Source organism: Spinacia oleracea, chromosome 4, assembly GCF_020520425.1.
Source record: "Spinacia oleracea cultivar Varoflay chromosome 4, BTI_SOV_V1, whole genome shotgun sequence".
Taxonomy (NCBI): Eukaryota; Viridiplantae; Streptophyta; class Magnoliopsida; order Caryophyllales; family Amaranthaceae; genus Spinacia; species Spinacia oleracea.
This window is the reverse complement of record NC_079490.1, coordinates 21,940,453-21,957,977: the sequence shown is the minus strand read 5'-3', so window position 1 is coordinate 21,957,977 and position 17,525 is coordinate 21,940,453. Positions and strand designations below refer to the sequence as shown.

Genomic DNA, 17,525 nt, shown 5'->3' with positions numbered 1-17,525 from the left:
CTCAAGAGCTAGTTATTTGTTACAGGGATGTTTTTGGAATTTAGACATCTTTCAACAATAGTGCAAGAAATCGGTCTACATATTGTACGTACGTTTATAGGGCTTGAGGGTAAATATCATCACACGTGGTCTAAGCCATTTTCATCCATTTGCGAGTCTTGGGTTGAGTTTTGATATCAAATAACCAACTTCAAACTTTATGATATTTTCCTCCACTATAATGTTGTTATATTCTCCCGACACTTTCTCCACGAGGCTTGTAATGAACTTACCCCTTTAGCCAGGTTAGAGCAAGAAAGTAATAAAAGGCGTGGGTGATTTACCTTCATGTTTTGAGAAATGAATTAATGGAATCAACTTATTGTTCCATATTTTATCAACTCATCATTGGATAAAATAAGTACCCATTTAATATTATTGCCTACTTACACGAAGTAATAATTACTAACATTACATTTAATTACAAAAGAAACAAGCAGAATCGACCGAATTTATAAAAGTAGGCTCCTTACCAACCAAAATTAGTTAATAATTAGGTTTTAGTATCTACCATTAACTTACCATTATTAAATTATCGCAATAATTCAAGTGAATTTGAGGTTTACCAATGACAAAGGTCATTCCAATTCACGATTTTTTTGTTATAAAAATAATAAGAGCGAACAAACCCCCCTTGGCTAATTATCACCACAAGAAAAATCTGAAAAAATGACAAAATTCAATAAATGAATTTCATCAAAAAATAAAATGAAAAATTCAATAATTCCTTTATCCATTTTGGTAGGCGTTTGATCATAATCAGCATTTCACACCACCATTGGATAGCGTGCCCAATTTCCCATCTTTCCTTCTCCCTCTTTCTTCTTTTCTGATCTGAGATAAAATTACATTTCAATTGTATTAAAATCAAATCTGAAGCAAAAAGAATTAAAAGATTTCCAACTTTTACAATCACCCATTTGAAGAGAAGCTTCAGGAGAGCATTAATGGAGTCTCCAGCTCAACGTAGGTTGAAAGCTATTCAAGCACATCTTCTTCCCATTTCCACCGAAGATGATCCAAACTCCAATATCACCCGCAGTCAAACTGCCGGAGAATTTTACCAAGGTTTCTCTCTCCTCCACTCCTTCTCTCTCTAAATTAATCTGTCATAGTATTTTCAAAGAAATATGGAATCATATTTATGTGGGTGTATTTAAAGTGCAATCTTTTTGTTGGGAAAAAGGATTTAACCCTTTCGAAGTTGAATGAACTGGGGCCCTCTTTTTGTGAGGTTTAAGGATGACTTATGGGATCATGTGAAGGGGTATTTTACTCTTTTCAGTTATGTTTGTTGGAAAATGGAAGTGTGAGAATTTGTACTGCTAAGATTCTTGATATATCGGTTTCCCAAATGGGGTTGAATTGTTTTTGGGTTGTTGTGTTGGTAGTTTGTTAGGTTACTTATTCTGGGGTTTCTGTAATTTTATTGTTCTTTGTAACTTTTGGTTTCTGGGAATTTGCCTTTTCTTGTTCTATGGAATATGTGCTTTGTGATTGATTGGGCTAGTTTCATGCCTTTTTATTCTTTTTTGTTTTTTTGGAGATGCCATTAAGAATAGGTATGTATGAATTAACTGCTGTTTTGAATTGAACCTACCGTGGTTTGCTAACTGGAAATGGAAGAAAAGATGATTGAAATGTAACATTTCAGCTCTTTAAGTGATTTGGAAATTGATAATGACATATTTATTAAAATTATTCTTACAGGGAGAGGTTGTAATACTTTTTAGGTTTTTTTTAATTAAAAAAAGTTGCACCCAATCTTAACTGGATAAAGTTTAAGCATACGCATTAGTAATAATTTTCCCCATCTTTATAGGATTAGTGGCTCAAACCATTTATAGAGTTTGTTAAACTTCTAATATTTGCATTTTACCTCCCAGTCAAAAGTGTTTTGTTCAAAGACGCTAGCTTTTTCTTTCAGATACCAGCTTTTAGAAGTTGGAACTTGAACAATTATGTTTTTACCGTAAGGTTTTTGTTCCACTGGGGGAGTTTGGTATTCCAAATTGGCGAACAAAGTGGTTATACTTATGAGTGTTTTGATTCTGCTGGAAGATACTACGTATGGTTTAAGGTTTGATTGTGCTAAGAAATTATGGTGTGCAATGTGGACAAGGGGATTTTCTGAGGCAACTTTCTCAGGGTATTATAAGAATCATGGAGAATGCAATACTTCATATAGGATAATCTGGAATATTCCAGGAGTTTCTTTCTTGGGATTCCACTTATGGCCAATTCTCTACTTCATATTTGTTAAACAAAACCCTCTATGTCATATAAGTAAATGCTGCTAATGAAGAGATCGTGGTGGAAGCTGCAAAGTTAAGGGTAGTTCACTAGTTACTGGTTGCCTTTTGTTGCTATGGAAGAGCGGGCATGTTACCTGCTTAGAGGAGAGGTTTTGAAATATAATATGGGTGATGCTGGCTGTTTATGTCAATTGAGTATGTAAAAGGAATAATAGATGACGTATGGTAAGAAATTGTTGTAAATATTGCGTTCCCTAGGCAAAATACTAGAATAAGAATAAGAACGAGTTTAGGAAATCGTTGCGCCGTGGTAACCAAACCACTTCCTTGAAAACGAGATTAGTGCAAACGCAGTGCACAATTGTATTCACCGATTTTTTCCCTAAGGTTTACACAATTCTCAACACACAAATGTACTTTTGGGTGATGAGATGGAGCCACATAAACTTATGCCTAAAAGAACAAGGAATTAAAAAGCTTGAAGACTATGAGTAACCATGTATTAATCGTGAGGAAGAATCCATAAAAGGATTTTTTCCCTACTACTCCACTCAAAGGAGTGAGAGTATAAAGAATGAGTGGCAAATCAAACACTCAAAGAACTCCAAAGATCAAAAGTGCTCAATGACAATCAAAAGTAATAAAATAATTAACTCATAATAATGAGAGATTAATTATATCCTTAAACATGGAGAATAACCACCAAACTCACTCACCAAAATCAGAAAAGAAGTGTATACAAATGATTTAGTGGAGGAATTAAAACAACTCTAGAAAATCAAAGAACTCAAGGAAGTTCAATGCCAACAATCAATGGGATTAATGATGACAATGAAGAGTTTGATAACCCCCTTAATCAAGAGGATTAACCACCATAAGGGCATGCTTGGAATGGGTATAATGGATTATGGGGGTAATAAAAGTCAAACCACCTTAATAAAAGGACAATGAAGGTGAATTGAGGTAGTTGCAAGGAGGGCGGTGTGGTGGTATTGTGATGAGAAGTTGTGGTAGTGATGGTGTTGTGAGGAGAAGGGAGGAAGGGGGAAGTTATTACCCGTCAAATGAGGGTAATAATAACCCTAGTGGGATGGTGGGTAACCATTTCCCCATAATGAGGGTATTTGTTCCCCCTTTCATTTTATTTCTTCTTGCCAACACTAGCTTATTCTCTTTGCCACCACTTCATCCCCTCACCATCACCTTCAATTACCTTATTTTTTTAATTTGACTTTTATTACCTCTTAATGCATTACGCTCAATCCAAGCATGCCCTAATACTCAACATAATCAAACAGAATAAATTCCTTAAACAACAATTAAAAAAGCTGTTGCGAAAGGAATCACGAGGAAGCCAAGCCGTACAAAAGTACGTCTTTTGGTCTCCGCCCGCTGGTCCGCCCGGTCGGGCGCGTGCAACAGTGAAATAATACGAACAACCGCCCGGTCGAGTGAAGCCCGCCCAGTTGGGCGAATTAATCACCCATTTTCATTTTGCACGCGCGCCTGGTCGGGCGGACTCTTTTTCAAGCTTTACTTCCAACAGAAATTTCTTGCCATATTTCTGGCTTTTGAAGTTCAATCACATATGTGTTTCATGTAACGGGCCGAACAGCAGATAATACTTTGTATTATCAAATATTTTGCTGTGTCAATTGTTCCTACCTGTTGCTGTGTACAATTTCATGCTAGGAATATTTTTAAGTAATGTAAATACAAAGATCTTTGAGTTGGAAAATTGACACACATAGCTGATGTCAGAGCTGAACATTACTGAGTAGAAGGAAAGAAAACATCATGAAAAGTTTGCACTTTCTGCGGGATGATGTGATTATGTGATCAAATAACATGATGTTTTGCACTTTTGTAGGTGAAACGTATAGTGTAGTCCTTCCTGAAAAGTTACAGACAGGAAAGTGGAACGTGTACAGGTAGGATATATTTGCTCTGTACTCGGTTCTGCTTCTGTTTTTTTACATATGAACTTAACTCTGTTTTCTTTTGTTTATCTGTATTGACTGAGACATGGCTTAATCATACTTTTGAGGCAGGTCTGCTCGGTCGCCCGTGAAGCTTGTCACTAGATTTCCTGAACATCCAGAGATAGGGACATTGCATGATAATTTTGTGTGAGATTCTTTCTTGTCTTTGTTCATGACATGTTGCATATATTTCGAGTAATCTTGCAGGCCTAACATTTTCTGTTTGTGTAATGTTCATGCAGACATGCAGTCGACAGATTCCCTGACTACAAATACTTGGGTACAAGAGTGCGAGTGGATGGAACAGTTGGAGAGTACGTTGACTGATTAGAACTTATACTTCATACTAGTTTATGCCTATTGACAAATATCCACCAAAACTACTATGCCTGATCATATTATTCCGTATAATTTCGCAGATACAAGTGGATGACTTATGGAGAAGTTAGCAATGCTCGCTCTGCTATAGGATCTGCTCTTCAGAACTATGGTCTATCAAAAGTGAGTTTTCCGCACCGTCCCGCCTCTACTTGATGCCTAATGGTCATGTACATTTAAAACGGTAGCCAGAATGGTAAAGTGAGGCTAAGAACTAAAGGACTTTGTCGAATTTTATGGAACTTTGTCCATGTATGGTTTTGTGCTTCATTCATTATTAGTGCCCGATCCTTAATCTTAGTACTTTGGATGTGAATTTTTCTGCCTAGTCAACTAATCTGCTCTTCAAATTTGATTATATTACATCCATTAGTAAAGTTGACTGTTCATTTCCTACAGGGCATGAGTGTGGGACTTTATTTTATCAACAGACCAGAATGGATAGTGGTGGATCATGCCTGCTCCGCTTATTCATATATTTCAGTTCCCTTGTATGATACACTTGGTATTTATCTACTTAATCTGTATGCTTTTAGAATATATCTCCTTTATTAATTGTCTTTTGGATTCTGATATTTGTTACACCTTCAGGTCCAGATGCTGTTAAATATATTGTAAATCATGCGGAAGTGCAGGCAATCTTTTGTGTTCCAGAAACATTGAATTCTGTGAGTCTGCTTTCTGAGGTCTTGCTCGCCAATTTCTGCTGACAGTAATGTAGTGACATGAATCAGAAAGGGATATGGGAGTAAGAGTATCTTGAAGAAATAGTGTACACTGCACTCGAATCCTGTAAAATTAAGAGAACTTGAAGTTGACTAGTTGAGCGAAGGTGCAGAAATTGATGGTGTTGTTATTAATAATCCTGAAAGCCTAAGATTTTATACACTAAAAACCCTTTGAATAAGGCAATAAAATTTTACCTTAGGATCATAACATGAAAGGATTTGTTATTATAAAAATTTAAGCTCTCGAGTTTTTTCTATATCCATGTTATCAGAAATTCAGAAGTAGAAAATTATTTCAGAGGCGAGCCCTTTTATTTTGTGGATTTTTTAGGGGGGACCAAGTGGAAAATAACTTATTTAAAGAAAATTTTCTACCACCCCTTTTTTTGGACCATGCATGAACTGGTCTATGAAGTTATTTGTTGCAAGTATGAGAAGTTGTGGTAGGTATGGTCGAGCTATTTCATATCCTCCATCAGTGTCTTTGACTCTTTTCACCTCTGACAACTGCTTTTCATTGTTAAGATTTAACCTCATAATATAGGTGGTTCGGCAACATATTTTTTCAATATTAACTAGCTTCGTTACTGATCCGTAGTTATATGTTGTACAGTTGTACTTAAAATAATTACTATCGCATATCAGTGGCCTTTCAAAATATGAAAAAGATGTACGGAGTAATGACTGAATTATTTCTGCAATTTGTTGCTTGCTTATGGTTACCAGATAAAGGGAAGTGCAATATAGTTTTGTGAGGAATTAATTTACGAATTCCTTGGCTCCACTACATCTCCTTTTTCTTTGAAAAGGATAATATTTTGCATTCAGCGTGTCATGAATACAGTTAATTTATGCTCTGCTTGTTGATGCAGTTGTTGAGCTTTTTGTCAGAGATTCCTACTGTGCGTGTTATAGTGGTATGCTCTCACAGGTTCCTTGTATACATCATTTTGTATGATGAACTGATGAAGTATTGTTATATCTCAAGTATTCTTACCATGCATCTTTCACAGGTGGTAGGAGGGATGGATGAGCACTTGCCTTCACTTCCTCAGGCAGCAGGAGTTAAACTTATATCCTATTCAAAGCTATTAAACCAGGTGAAATCAGCATCCTTTTTTGAGTGTTGCTTTTTGTTTCTAAAATAACTTGTCCTCTAGTTGCACTTTACACTTCCTTTTTCTATTTTTTTTTTCCATATCTTGAATAAAACCAAGTAGATGTACAAGGGAAACCGGAATATCTGCTTGAAATATGTCTGTTACTTTTCCCTTGTTAGTGAACCTAAAATTGTTATACTTCTCTAAGAGTTCTGCATCTGGTTCCTCTCTTTACTGACAGAGATGATGTGGGAGTCTATAAATGGTAATAGGACGGGGCACAGAGTGCATATAGGGATGACTGAATGAGTCCCGATGCCTGTATCTAATAGGATCTTTTCACCCTAGCACCCGTCCATTGCTTGCAATGTTTACACATGTCTAGATTAGGCCTAGTATAACTTTACACAATTCTATTGAACCCGATTTGTCTGACACTTGAGAATTTGTCAAATTATGTTTAATTGAAATGGCCAGGTTCGATCTTATCTAACATTCTAACTTGACACTCCCCATTAAATTTATGAACTTTTGAGTTTCTGAATTATAATTATCTGAAATTATGCTTAATTGCTAATGATATTGAAGCTAACCCGGCCCAATAATGACTAGGATAAGACACTTCTTATTTATTTTTCCGCAGCAGATAAATTATGGTGTTTCAGACCTTGGGCAGGAACCTCTTTAGAGATGTTGGGGCAAATTTGATACTCTAAGAATCTGCTGACTTTCTGGATCCTTTCCGACAATCATAGTCACGCTGCATACAGAAAAATGAAACAAATAAGATGAGAAATGCACACGTAATTTTAATAAACTGTTATCAAGAATGTGCATATTTTATCGTCTTTGGAAAAAAAAATTGACTTTCAAATCTGAAGTTCTTGGGAACTGGAGCAGAAGAATACACCATTCTTTGGCTTCGATTTATAGTGGATTCATGAAGACGACTCCTAAAATGAATGAGCACTGCACTTCTTATTTATTGTTAGTAACAAATGATCATGGTGTCTTAGACCAGGGTTTCAATAGAAATAGTCTCCTTGTTACTGCTGGCACCAGACTGCTTATATTCGGATTAACTTGCTGCACCCTGGGCAGGATTTTCCTTAGAGATCTTGGGACAACTTAGACCAAGTTTAGTTCGCTTTATTTCCACTTATTTTCAGGATAATTAAGTTTAGTTAAGTTCAAATAATTTCAGAAAAATAAGGGCTATGCAAGTTCAATTTACAACTAATAAGTTCTAATAAGTTTTTATGAGTTTAGATAAGTTCATGTAAGTTAAGAAAGTGAAACTCAGATGAATAGAACACACCCCTAGATAAAAGTTTGTTTTATGATCTGCTGACTCCCTGGGGTTGTGTGATCCTCTTTTCATTTAGATGGTGGCACACATCTTTTTCTGATCATCTGAAAGTAGCATAGTGTATATGTTTATTGATGAATCTATCTATTCAGGGCCGAGCAAGATTACAGCCGTTGTCTCCTCCCACCCCTGATGATGTTGCCACAATATGTTATACAAGTGGTACAACTGGTACACCAAAGGTACAATCTTTCCACTCCTTCCAATGAAATCTTCTATTGATCACTTATATGTGGGTTCATCTTGAAGGGAGTTGTATTGACTCATGGAAGTTTAATTGCAAGTACTGCTGGTATGAGTATGCCCGTCAAATTTTACCCCACTGATGTGTAAGTAAATGATAGTAATCTGCAGAATTTACGAATATTTTCTCTTCCTCTCTTGCATTTATATGTTTTTTAACTTGCTAAGTTTGGCAGTTATATATCCTATCTTCCATTGGCGCACATATATGAAAGAGCTAACCAGATCATGTCGGTCTACTATGGTGTTGCTGTTGGCTTCTATCAAGGGGTACGTGAAATAACCTGTGATTTCATCGCTATATTTTTGGGGGATGTTGGATAATGTTTTTTTTTTCCTTTGATATTGCCTCTGATCCTTCTTCCAGTGACAAAACTTTAGAGGGACTTTTTATTTGTTAGAATTCTATAGCAGGGGTTGTCATGTCCTTTTTATTTACTTTTCCTACACAGGACAACTTGAAACTGATGGATGATCTGCTGGCATTGCGACCAACCATCTTTTGTAGTGTTCCTCGGCTCTACAACAGAATATATGCAGGGTAAATTGAAGTTTACTTCCATTTAAAATCCTAACTTAAGGCTTAAATTTGGTGTCTCTGATATAAAGTTTGTGTTCTAGGATTATCAATGCTGTAAAGACTTCTGGGTCTCTGAAAGAAAGGCTTTTCAATGCTGCCTATAATTCGAAGAAGCAAGCCATAATGAATGGTATTGAGAACCATCCCCTGGCCTTTTCTCCCTTTCTTCAGTATCTCGAGTTGTTCTGTTCGGTGCCCATGTGTTTGTTTATGGGTGTATCACTTTTGTAGTAATTCCATTATAAGGTATGATATCATTTAGGAATGATTTAGGTCCTCTAGGAAACCGGAGGTGAATGTAAAATCTGTAAGTGATCTGAAAAAACCCAAAAGAGTAAGTGAGAATTTGATAATTGAGCCCCCTGTGTCCCCCTACCCCGCAACCCAAATAAAAGGAAAAATGATTGTTTTGGAAGTAAATTTGTATCTCTTTCTTGTAGAGTAGCAGAAAGTAGATATCTTTTACTTTCTCGGTCTGAATATTTCCTTTAAGTAAGCGTTTCCAATTCTGGAAAGGTCAATTGAATTATTTGATTTTTAGTTGTTATCTTGTTACTGGTTAGTTTTAGTACTTATTCAGATGCTATACTTCCAGGAAGAAACCCATCGCAAATCTGGGACAAACTAGTATTCAATAAAATTAAGGCCAAGCTTGGTGGCAGAGTTCGCTTTATGAGTTCTGGTGCTTCACCATTATCCTCTGACGTCATGGACTTTCTGAAAGTGTAAGTTAATGAATAAGTTATACTGATTGAAGTCTGATCCAAACCAATTTTTAGTGTTTATTACAGCAAACATGGTGTTAACCTTTGCGTCTTTAAATTATAGGTGTTTTGGTTGCCAAGTTATTGAAGGATATGGTATGACTGAGACCTCCTGTGTCATAAGCTCAATGGAAGAGGGAGACAACTTGTCAGGTCATGTTGGTTCCCCTAATCCTGCTTGTGGTAAGTTCAATTCTGCTCGAATGGCATGAACTGAATACAGGCATATTGGCTGCTAGTTGACCAAATAGACAAATCATCTATCTGAATAAAAAACAGTTTTTTTTCTCCTCGTTAGTAGTATATTTTGTCTGCAGTTAGCTAGTTGGCTTGTTCCAAATGTCTTCTATTTTGTATATGATCTATGTCACTATAATAATAATAGTATTAAAAAACATGGTAACTCCAATTTATAGTGGCCAATTCTTTCAATTTTACGTGATTTTTTGTCTGACAGTGTTGTCGTTATCTTATTACAAGTCATGTATAACAAGAAAAGTGATATTTTTTTTGGTCTTTGATGTAATTCAATTCCAGAGGTGAAACTGGTCGATGTTCCTGAAATGAATTACACATCTGAGGATCAGCCTTATCCTCGCGGTGAAATATGTGTTCGAGGGCCCATTGTTTTCAAAGGATACTTCAAAGATGATGTGCAGACGTACTGAATATCTCCTAATATTCTTATTTTTATTTTCCATTTACTTGTTACACTTAAGTAACCTGAACTTCATTATCCGCTCCAGGAGAGAAGTAATTGATGATGATGGTTGGCTTTACACGGGAGATATTGGGTTGTGGTTACCTGGAGGCCGCCTCAAGATAATAGACAGGTATGTTGTGCTTAATTCAGGATATTTATTGTCAATTGACTTGATATCCATTCACCTTTGATATCAAATTGTAGTTTAAGTTGAGTTAATTATACGTGGGTAGTGTAGAACTACTAGAAAGGAAAATCATCAACCTAGGCCTTAGGCATTATGAATTCCTTGTAAGACCTTCAACAATTTCATTGCCCGAATGCCTGGGCAGTTCCCCGAATAGTTGCGGGAAATCTGTGATGATTGTGTGTAGTAGAGGACTTATATTGTCTTTACGCCGGACGTAGTAGTAAAAATTTACAACTGAATTAAGACAACAATTTTATGAAATTCTGATACCTCATCAAATTGTAGTATGTACACTTCCAAAAATTAATTCAATAAATTGTTACTTCAATATCTCTGTGACTCCGACATTACCCTCATGTTAACAACAGTAACAATATGTACACCATTCATTCATCATTATCATTACCCTATTGCCTCAAAGAGGCTCCCGCAAGAATCGAGGTAAGGGGGGTCGGACGTACGCAACCTTACCCCTGCAATTGCAAAGAAGTTGTTTCCAATTGGCCCCAAAGCGATAACGGGACGACAACCGAACGACCATCTTCTACTTCATGGAAAGGAAGCGAAGAGGTTTTAGAATTTTTTCAAAACTGGTTTCTTTAGCAATATAGTAAAGTTTTGGTGTGTTTGGCTGGAAAGGAACGATCAAATTTTTGATGATGTTGCTACCCCTCAGGTTTTGCTGACTTTGTTAGCCATGGGTTAAGGAGGCTGGGGCTTTCCCAAATTAAATTAGTGGGAAGATACAGAGGAATTGGGCTAACCTGTAATTATTTTAGAGCTCGTTCGTGTGGACACCTTGTCCTCCTGTATTCCCTCTCTGAGTTTTAATAAAATGTCTTTTTTGGTGTCATTTGAGGAAATTTAACGATTTAAGTATTTAGAATCAACGTTTAATGATTATACCTTTGGAGCAAACTAGCAACGGCATGAACATGGTCATTGGTTGGCTAATTTTATGGCCGTATCGCTGGGGTAGGTTTTCACAGAGAACATGGCTGATGGTGGAAAATATGTGGTATTAGAAAATAATGCCTGGAGAACGCTAGTTTGATTGAGGATTTGTGGAAGAATAGGCTCGGGATGGAGTTAGGAGTCTTTCTGCGAACCATATGCTGTGAGAGCCACATTCTCTAACACAGACAATTCACACCTATGTTTCTAGTGTGGTAGTTGGGCCTACATACCCTATTTGTTCTGTGATTAGTCGGTCAACATGAGATGCCAGTTCCATTTTTTAGCCAAGATTTTCACTTGCACTTAGAGATGGCGGTTGGTGTTGGTATCGAGTAATCGAGTGGTAATAGTTCTTTTACTGCTCTTTTCCCCCGTTTTGACTAATACAAAGATTAAAGTACACGGGGTACATTTGTTATTATATGAAAAGTCACCAGTGGCTTCTCTAATTAATTAAAGTTTATGGGTTGTGTGTTTGAGACTTTTACCATTAGAGTACATTATGATATGTTCTTCTCAAATTAAATAAAGGGGGGTGAATAGCCAAGTTATTTATGGATCCAACTTGAAAAAAGGACCATTACAAAATGGAGCACTGCGTGCTGAGTACCCATGCAAGGAAACACCTTTTACAAGTATAGATGTGTACATAGCGGTGCTGATTTGTTGATCTGATGCAAGGGTGCCAGTGATGGTTTTACATTTGTGTTGTACAATACTTTTAAATCGTATAGGTAAATTGGAGTTAAATTGCTTTATGGATCTCGGAGAAGAACTGGAGGCTGGAGCTGTGTTATATGATGAACCGAAAATTAGCACTTCCTAACTTACTGTTAATGATCTATTCCCAGCCAACGTTTATCTCCTTCCAGTTTTCTTTCTAATATGTTTCTTGTATAGTTTGTGCGAAGTTTTCCTGTCAAACATCTCCTATATTTTGCTTTCTCAATTTCTTCCAGCTGAAATCATGTTCGATTGCCTGCAGAACAACAATTCCTCACTTAGAGATTTTTTTCTTACTTTTTTAGAGAATTGGCCGAGCTAATGCTTTAAGAGCCCACTTACATCACAACTTATGGGATAAAGGCTTGTTAAGAAAGAGACTAAAAACTGCCATGACGGTGATTTGCAACTGCAGCTTGATTAGTCTACCATGGTCTTGGCTTGGCACTTTACAGCCACTAATCTAGTTGCAAAGTCATGTTCGCTCCTATTGGCTGATTCACCTATTACCTATTACCTATTGCCTAATGGCTAATGCTGTTTTGACTTCCACCACTTGCGTTTTCAAGTAATATCAATTTTCTTCAAAATTTCCCTTTGGTCTCCCAAGGAGGAGCAAGTTCCACCAGAAAATCCAACATACTGAATAAATAACCCTCGGAACAATTGTTTCATTAATGTTGCTTCCGTTAGCAGCAGTGAATACCATGCCTTGTTCCAGGAGTGCCAGACCTTTTTTGGGTTTATAAGTAGTCTTTGAGCTTGGACATGTAACGAATAGTTAGAGAAGCAAATAGTGCTGCTATGCTTTCCAACACCGCCTTGTCCTTCTGTCTTGGTTACCATGTTGTCGCTGCTCCATCCTAGTATTGGATTTTCTGCCTTTGTATGATTCTATGTTCTTGAGTTACAGTCATTTGAATTTCAAACTACGGTTGTTTTTAGATACTCTACACAAGATATTAAAGGTTATGGACCTTGGGGTGATACTATAACACAAGCATAAAGGGTAAGTCCAAGTTAAAAGATGTGGAGGATGCTTGAGTGTGGTTAGGAGATTCTACAGGCTTTTTGTTTTCCCTTCTTGTATACATTTCTTATTTTCTTGAATCGACCACCCTACTATCCAGACTTTCCATTAGCAACCTTTATCTGGAAGGAAATAGCCCCTCTTAAGGTGAGAGTTTGGTGTAAAAACTCGGCCGAGTTAACTAGGTTTTGGAGGTTGGCGATACGAGATATCCTGAGTTGTAAAGGTGTTTTTGAAAACGGCGAGATCTCGGCCGGTTCAACCGTTCCGAACCAATTTTGTCTGCATTAAACGTTATTAACCTCGCATCTACCCGGTTTCAGCCGAATTCCCCATATTTTCGACAAAGAGAAAGGGAAGAAGGAAAGAAATGAAGAAACTCCATTGAAATCAGATCTAAAACAAGAGAGGAGAGAGAAGGTGGACAAAGGAATTCATTTAATTATGTCATGTGTACGGTTTAGGGGAGGGGGAATAGGTTAGGTAGTGAGTGGGCTAGCATGGGGCTTCTTTTCAAATTTCAAATTCCTAAACGACAACCGTGACACGGTCCGCAACTAACGCATCATTTCCGTTACCGAAACTCCGCGACCGATCCCGCGACCGCGACCGATACCGCATTTTTTTTATCTATGAGTGAGAGCATTTGTGTGGGTGTTGGCTTCGGGAAGGCTTAACATGAATGGTATTCTCCAAATACGGAGGCTGGCGATACCTATCTCACCTGGCATTTGCTTGCCTAGCCGAGTTAATAGTGAGTCTTGCTCACATAATATCCTTCAATGTGACATGGCTTGTTACCTTTGGAGATAGCTCATTGAGGTGTATAAAGAGGATTCACTTTGTCCGTCTAATATACAACGTTAGAGATCCGCTTTATTGGGTTTGTATGGGAAAGTATAAGAAAATGATTTGGTGAAAGGCTGTGATGGCTATTCTTAGGAGTTTCTACCTGGAATTGAATGCTCATACTTTTTCTGGAGTTATTGTGGGATAAATTAACGCTGTTAGGTTGAACTCCAGAGCTCTCACCAGTGTTGTGAGACCAACTGGGATAATGAAATATAACGATAGAGTTGAGAAATGAGAAGGTGGAGTTCTTGACTTATGAAAGGAAAAGTTAACTAATTTTGTTCCAAGGAAAAGATTCTGACTTGTATTGTACTTCCAATGGAATTCGGGTTTCTAATTTCAAGTTTCTTTGTTTGTTGTAGTGATAGAAATAAGAGAGTAATGAAAAGGGAAATGGACGGGAGTGGAAATGGAGGAGAGGAAGAAGCTTAGAAACAGGGAGGATATTGTGTCATTCCTTCCTTACAAATCTCTACAATAATAGAGAGGATATTTATCACAATTAATGTAAGCTACAATAATCCTTTTTTGTGTGTATCTATTGGGAAGGAAAAAAAAATCTCTTTTTGCATAGACTTGCAGGGTTTTCTTAGGTTTAGTAAACTGCTTACATCTAAATAGTTAATCGCCTTTCTTTTTCTTTGTCCTGGTAGATTTATATGCTTTGCACAGGAACTTAAGTCCATTGTGATATTGTTCGAATGTATAATGTCGAGATTTTGTTGATGATGGCTCTTTTTGTTTTACTAAATGAAGAAAATAAAGGCTCATAAGCTAACTTTGTTACAGTTGACCTCTGTCGACATAATGAAGCGTTCCATTGCACTGCCCAGGCATTTCTTTTCAATTATGCTAGTGGTGCCTTTTAAATTTTAAATGAAGTACCAGAAACACCATTATTTTATATTCCACTCAGATTGTGTTTTTTCTTGGGGCAGGAAAAAAAATATTTTCAAATTAGCTCAAGGAGAGTACATAGCACCAGAGAAAATTGAGAACGTATATGCCAAGTGCAGATTCGTAGCACAATGTTTTGTATATGGTAGGAATATACAAGGGTCCTTTTCTTGGAATTCACTTTGTTAAAAATGTTATTACTTATGCTTGACATTTTGACAGGTGATAGTTTAAATTCCGCTTTGGTAGCAGTTGTCTCTGTCGATCCAGATGCATTGAAGGACTGGGCTTCAGGGGAGGGAATCAAGGTAGTTTGTGTTATGATTGTAGTTCCTGACATATTGTGATGCAAAGGCAGTTCCAACTAAAACATGTTTTTTTTTTTTTTTTGATAACTAAAACATGTTTGCTTGACACGTATATTATTTTGAATTATCGTATTGTGCTGGGCTGGAAGTCTGGAACCATGTCATGAACTTAACTTCATTATGTTCTTTCAGCGTCAATAACAAACATGATAGGGTCCTTCGTTCCTGAAACTCGGTAGCCATTGTTGAATTGAGACAGCGTAAAAGAGTGTCGATTGATCAAAGTCACTTTGCTTGACTTCGGCTAACATTTGCTGTACTGTATGACTGCTCTGTTACAATTACTAATCAGATGAATAAAAAGGAATGAAGGTCTAATTTACTAATGTGAAACATGTTAAATTAAATGTTACATGGATTGTATGGATGCCTGGAAAGAGGTTAAAGTTGGTGGATTTTATACTTGCCCCATCATGTTCATCAACTACTTTCTTGCCAATTGTAGACTAGCTTCTTTACCAATTTGAGGCGGCGTTGCATTTCTTTTTCTCTTTGTGTGTTGGTCTGTGGTAAAGATTATACTCCGTATTTTGCAAGTCTGGGGATTTGCTCCTGGAAGTATGGGTGTTTTCTGAAGCTGAAAGAGAGATTTGGCAAAGGCTTGAGTGAAAATAAAGTTTGAATTGCACCCTCATTCTTTGTTTAACCCCCTTCCCCTTTTAGGAATATCTGTAAAGATGATAGTACGTGATTTATTTAAGGGATTAGTGTGGGAATGACCTTTATTTAGTTTGCATCCACCCCCCAAATTTATTTATTGTTTTTCATTTTTACGGGCTAACTTTATCCAGGAGGTGAGATATCTGCTTCATGGTGTAGTCATGTGGGTTTATTTTTTTTAAATTGTTAATTAGTATAAAAAGAAAACATTAGTCATTTCCATTAGTGATAATTTGAATTGCATGAATGCAGTATGAAGATTTAGGACAGCTGTGCCGACATCCAAGAGCAAAGACTGCAGTTCTTGCTGATATGGATGCTTTGGGAAGGGAGGCTGGGGTAAGTTCCTTCATGTTTTCTTTTTCTGTTCAACTTTGCAATTGAAATCATTTTCTAACTTATCTTGATGGCATTCAGTTGAGAGGGTTTGAATTCGTGAAAGCTGTTACCTTGATACCTGAACCATTTACTGTCGAAAATGGTCTTCTCACTCCAACTCTAAAGGTGATTCTCTTCTCTCCTTTCATGTGCTCACTGCTGTAAAACATACGAGTTCTAAATTTTTGCCATCTGTGCTGCTTGAGATTTTATTTTGAGTTTTGAGCTCCACTCCATATTTAGAGTGATAATGTTGCCGACCCGTGCTCGACCTCGTTTGGCTTGGCTCGGCTCTGCTCACAACTCAAACTAGGAAAATACATTTTCAACTTCTAGTTGCAGACTTCTTAAAAAAAAAACTTCAAGTTGCAGTGTTTTATTCTAGACTTTGTGCTAATGGATCTGTATAAGTGTGTTAAATCTGTTTTGTAATTCATAACTCATAACCCCTTTATTTAATATATTATATATTTAGGCTCTTTATCACCCTGCCTATACTTCCTAGGGGGATCTTGACTTGTCTAATGAAGAACTGCCATTGTCAAACTTTGCCAGGTAAAGAGGCCTCAAGCAAAGGTATACTTTGAGAGAGAAATAGGAGAAATGTACGCAGTACTTTCAAAAGTCGACCCAACACATCAAAAGTTGTGATGCAAATTGGTTCTGTGCAAGAATTATAAGGCAGCAGTTTGATCAGGACGGTTACCTATTGGGCGCAACTCAATTGATCTCGACATGCAATTGTTTGTCAGGGGAAAAATAAGGGCAAAGTTGCTGTATTAGGTTTCATTTCAACCTAGTAGGAATTCGTTTTATTTGTTATTTTGGTGCAGGCGTCCTCACTTTTCGAAAAATAAAAACAGGTCTGTATTAGCCGGTTTTTGTAAGGTGGTTGCTACTTGTTGAGGCTTGTTATTTGATGAACTTGTTACACGCCTGTTGTAATATGATACATAGAACTGTACATGATTTATACATAGTGGAAATATTACAGAACTTCTTAACTAAGGTTGTTCTTTCAATTGTGCACAGTTTGTTTAAGGGGATAAGAGACTGGGGATATAATACCAAGGTAAGGAAATGACTGGTTTGCTGATTCTTAGTATTTTATGGCTGTCAAAAAAAAAGAAAAAAAAAGAAATTGAAGTTTGTAAATTATCGTCAGAGTATCCACTTTTTAATTTTTTTATACCTGAAATTATAACAGTGTTCTATTTTTTGCCACTAACAACAACAAATACTTGTAAAGACACAACATAAATACAACAACAACAAAGCCTTAATCCCAAAATCACAAAATATTTTGGGGTTGGCTAACATGAATCGTCG

At 36.9% G+C, this 17,525-nt stretch overlaps 1 protein-coding gene across 1 annotated transcript; it reads left to right on the top strand.

Moving 5' to 3' along the window:
- The first annotated feature begins 664 nt into the window (after positions 1-664).
- Positions 665-17,200, top strand: LOC110798591 (long chain acyl-CoA synthetase 7, peroxisomal). Its single transcript, XM_022003778.2, has 23 exons — positions 665-1,107; positions 4,165-4,225; positions 4,346-4,423; positions 4,519-4,590; positions 4,696-4,777; positions 5,054-5,159; positions 5,246-5,322; positions 6,255-6,299; positions 6,396-6,482; positions 7,944-8,033; positions 8,101-8,180; positions 8,271-8,364; positions 8,547-8,635; positions 8,716-8,804; positions 9,270-9,399; positions 9,503-9,621; positions 9,976-10,099; positions 10,185-10,271; positions 14,832-14,935; positions 15,013-15,098; positions 16,071-16,157; positions 16,236-16,322; positions 16,752-17,200. Exons 1-23 carry the CDS (start codon positions 987-989, stop codon positions 16,845-16,847), a joined length of 2,091 nt encoding a protein of 696 aa, XP_021859470.1. The 5' UTR covers positions 665-986; the 3' UTR covers positions 16,848-17,200.
- Positions 17,201-17,525: the final 325 nt, after the last annotated feature.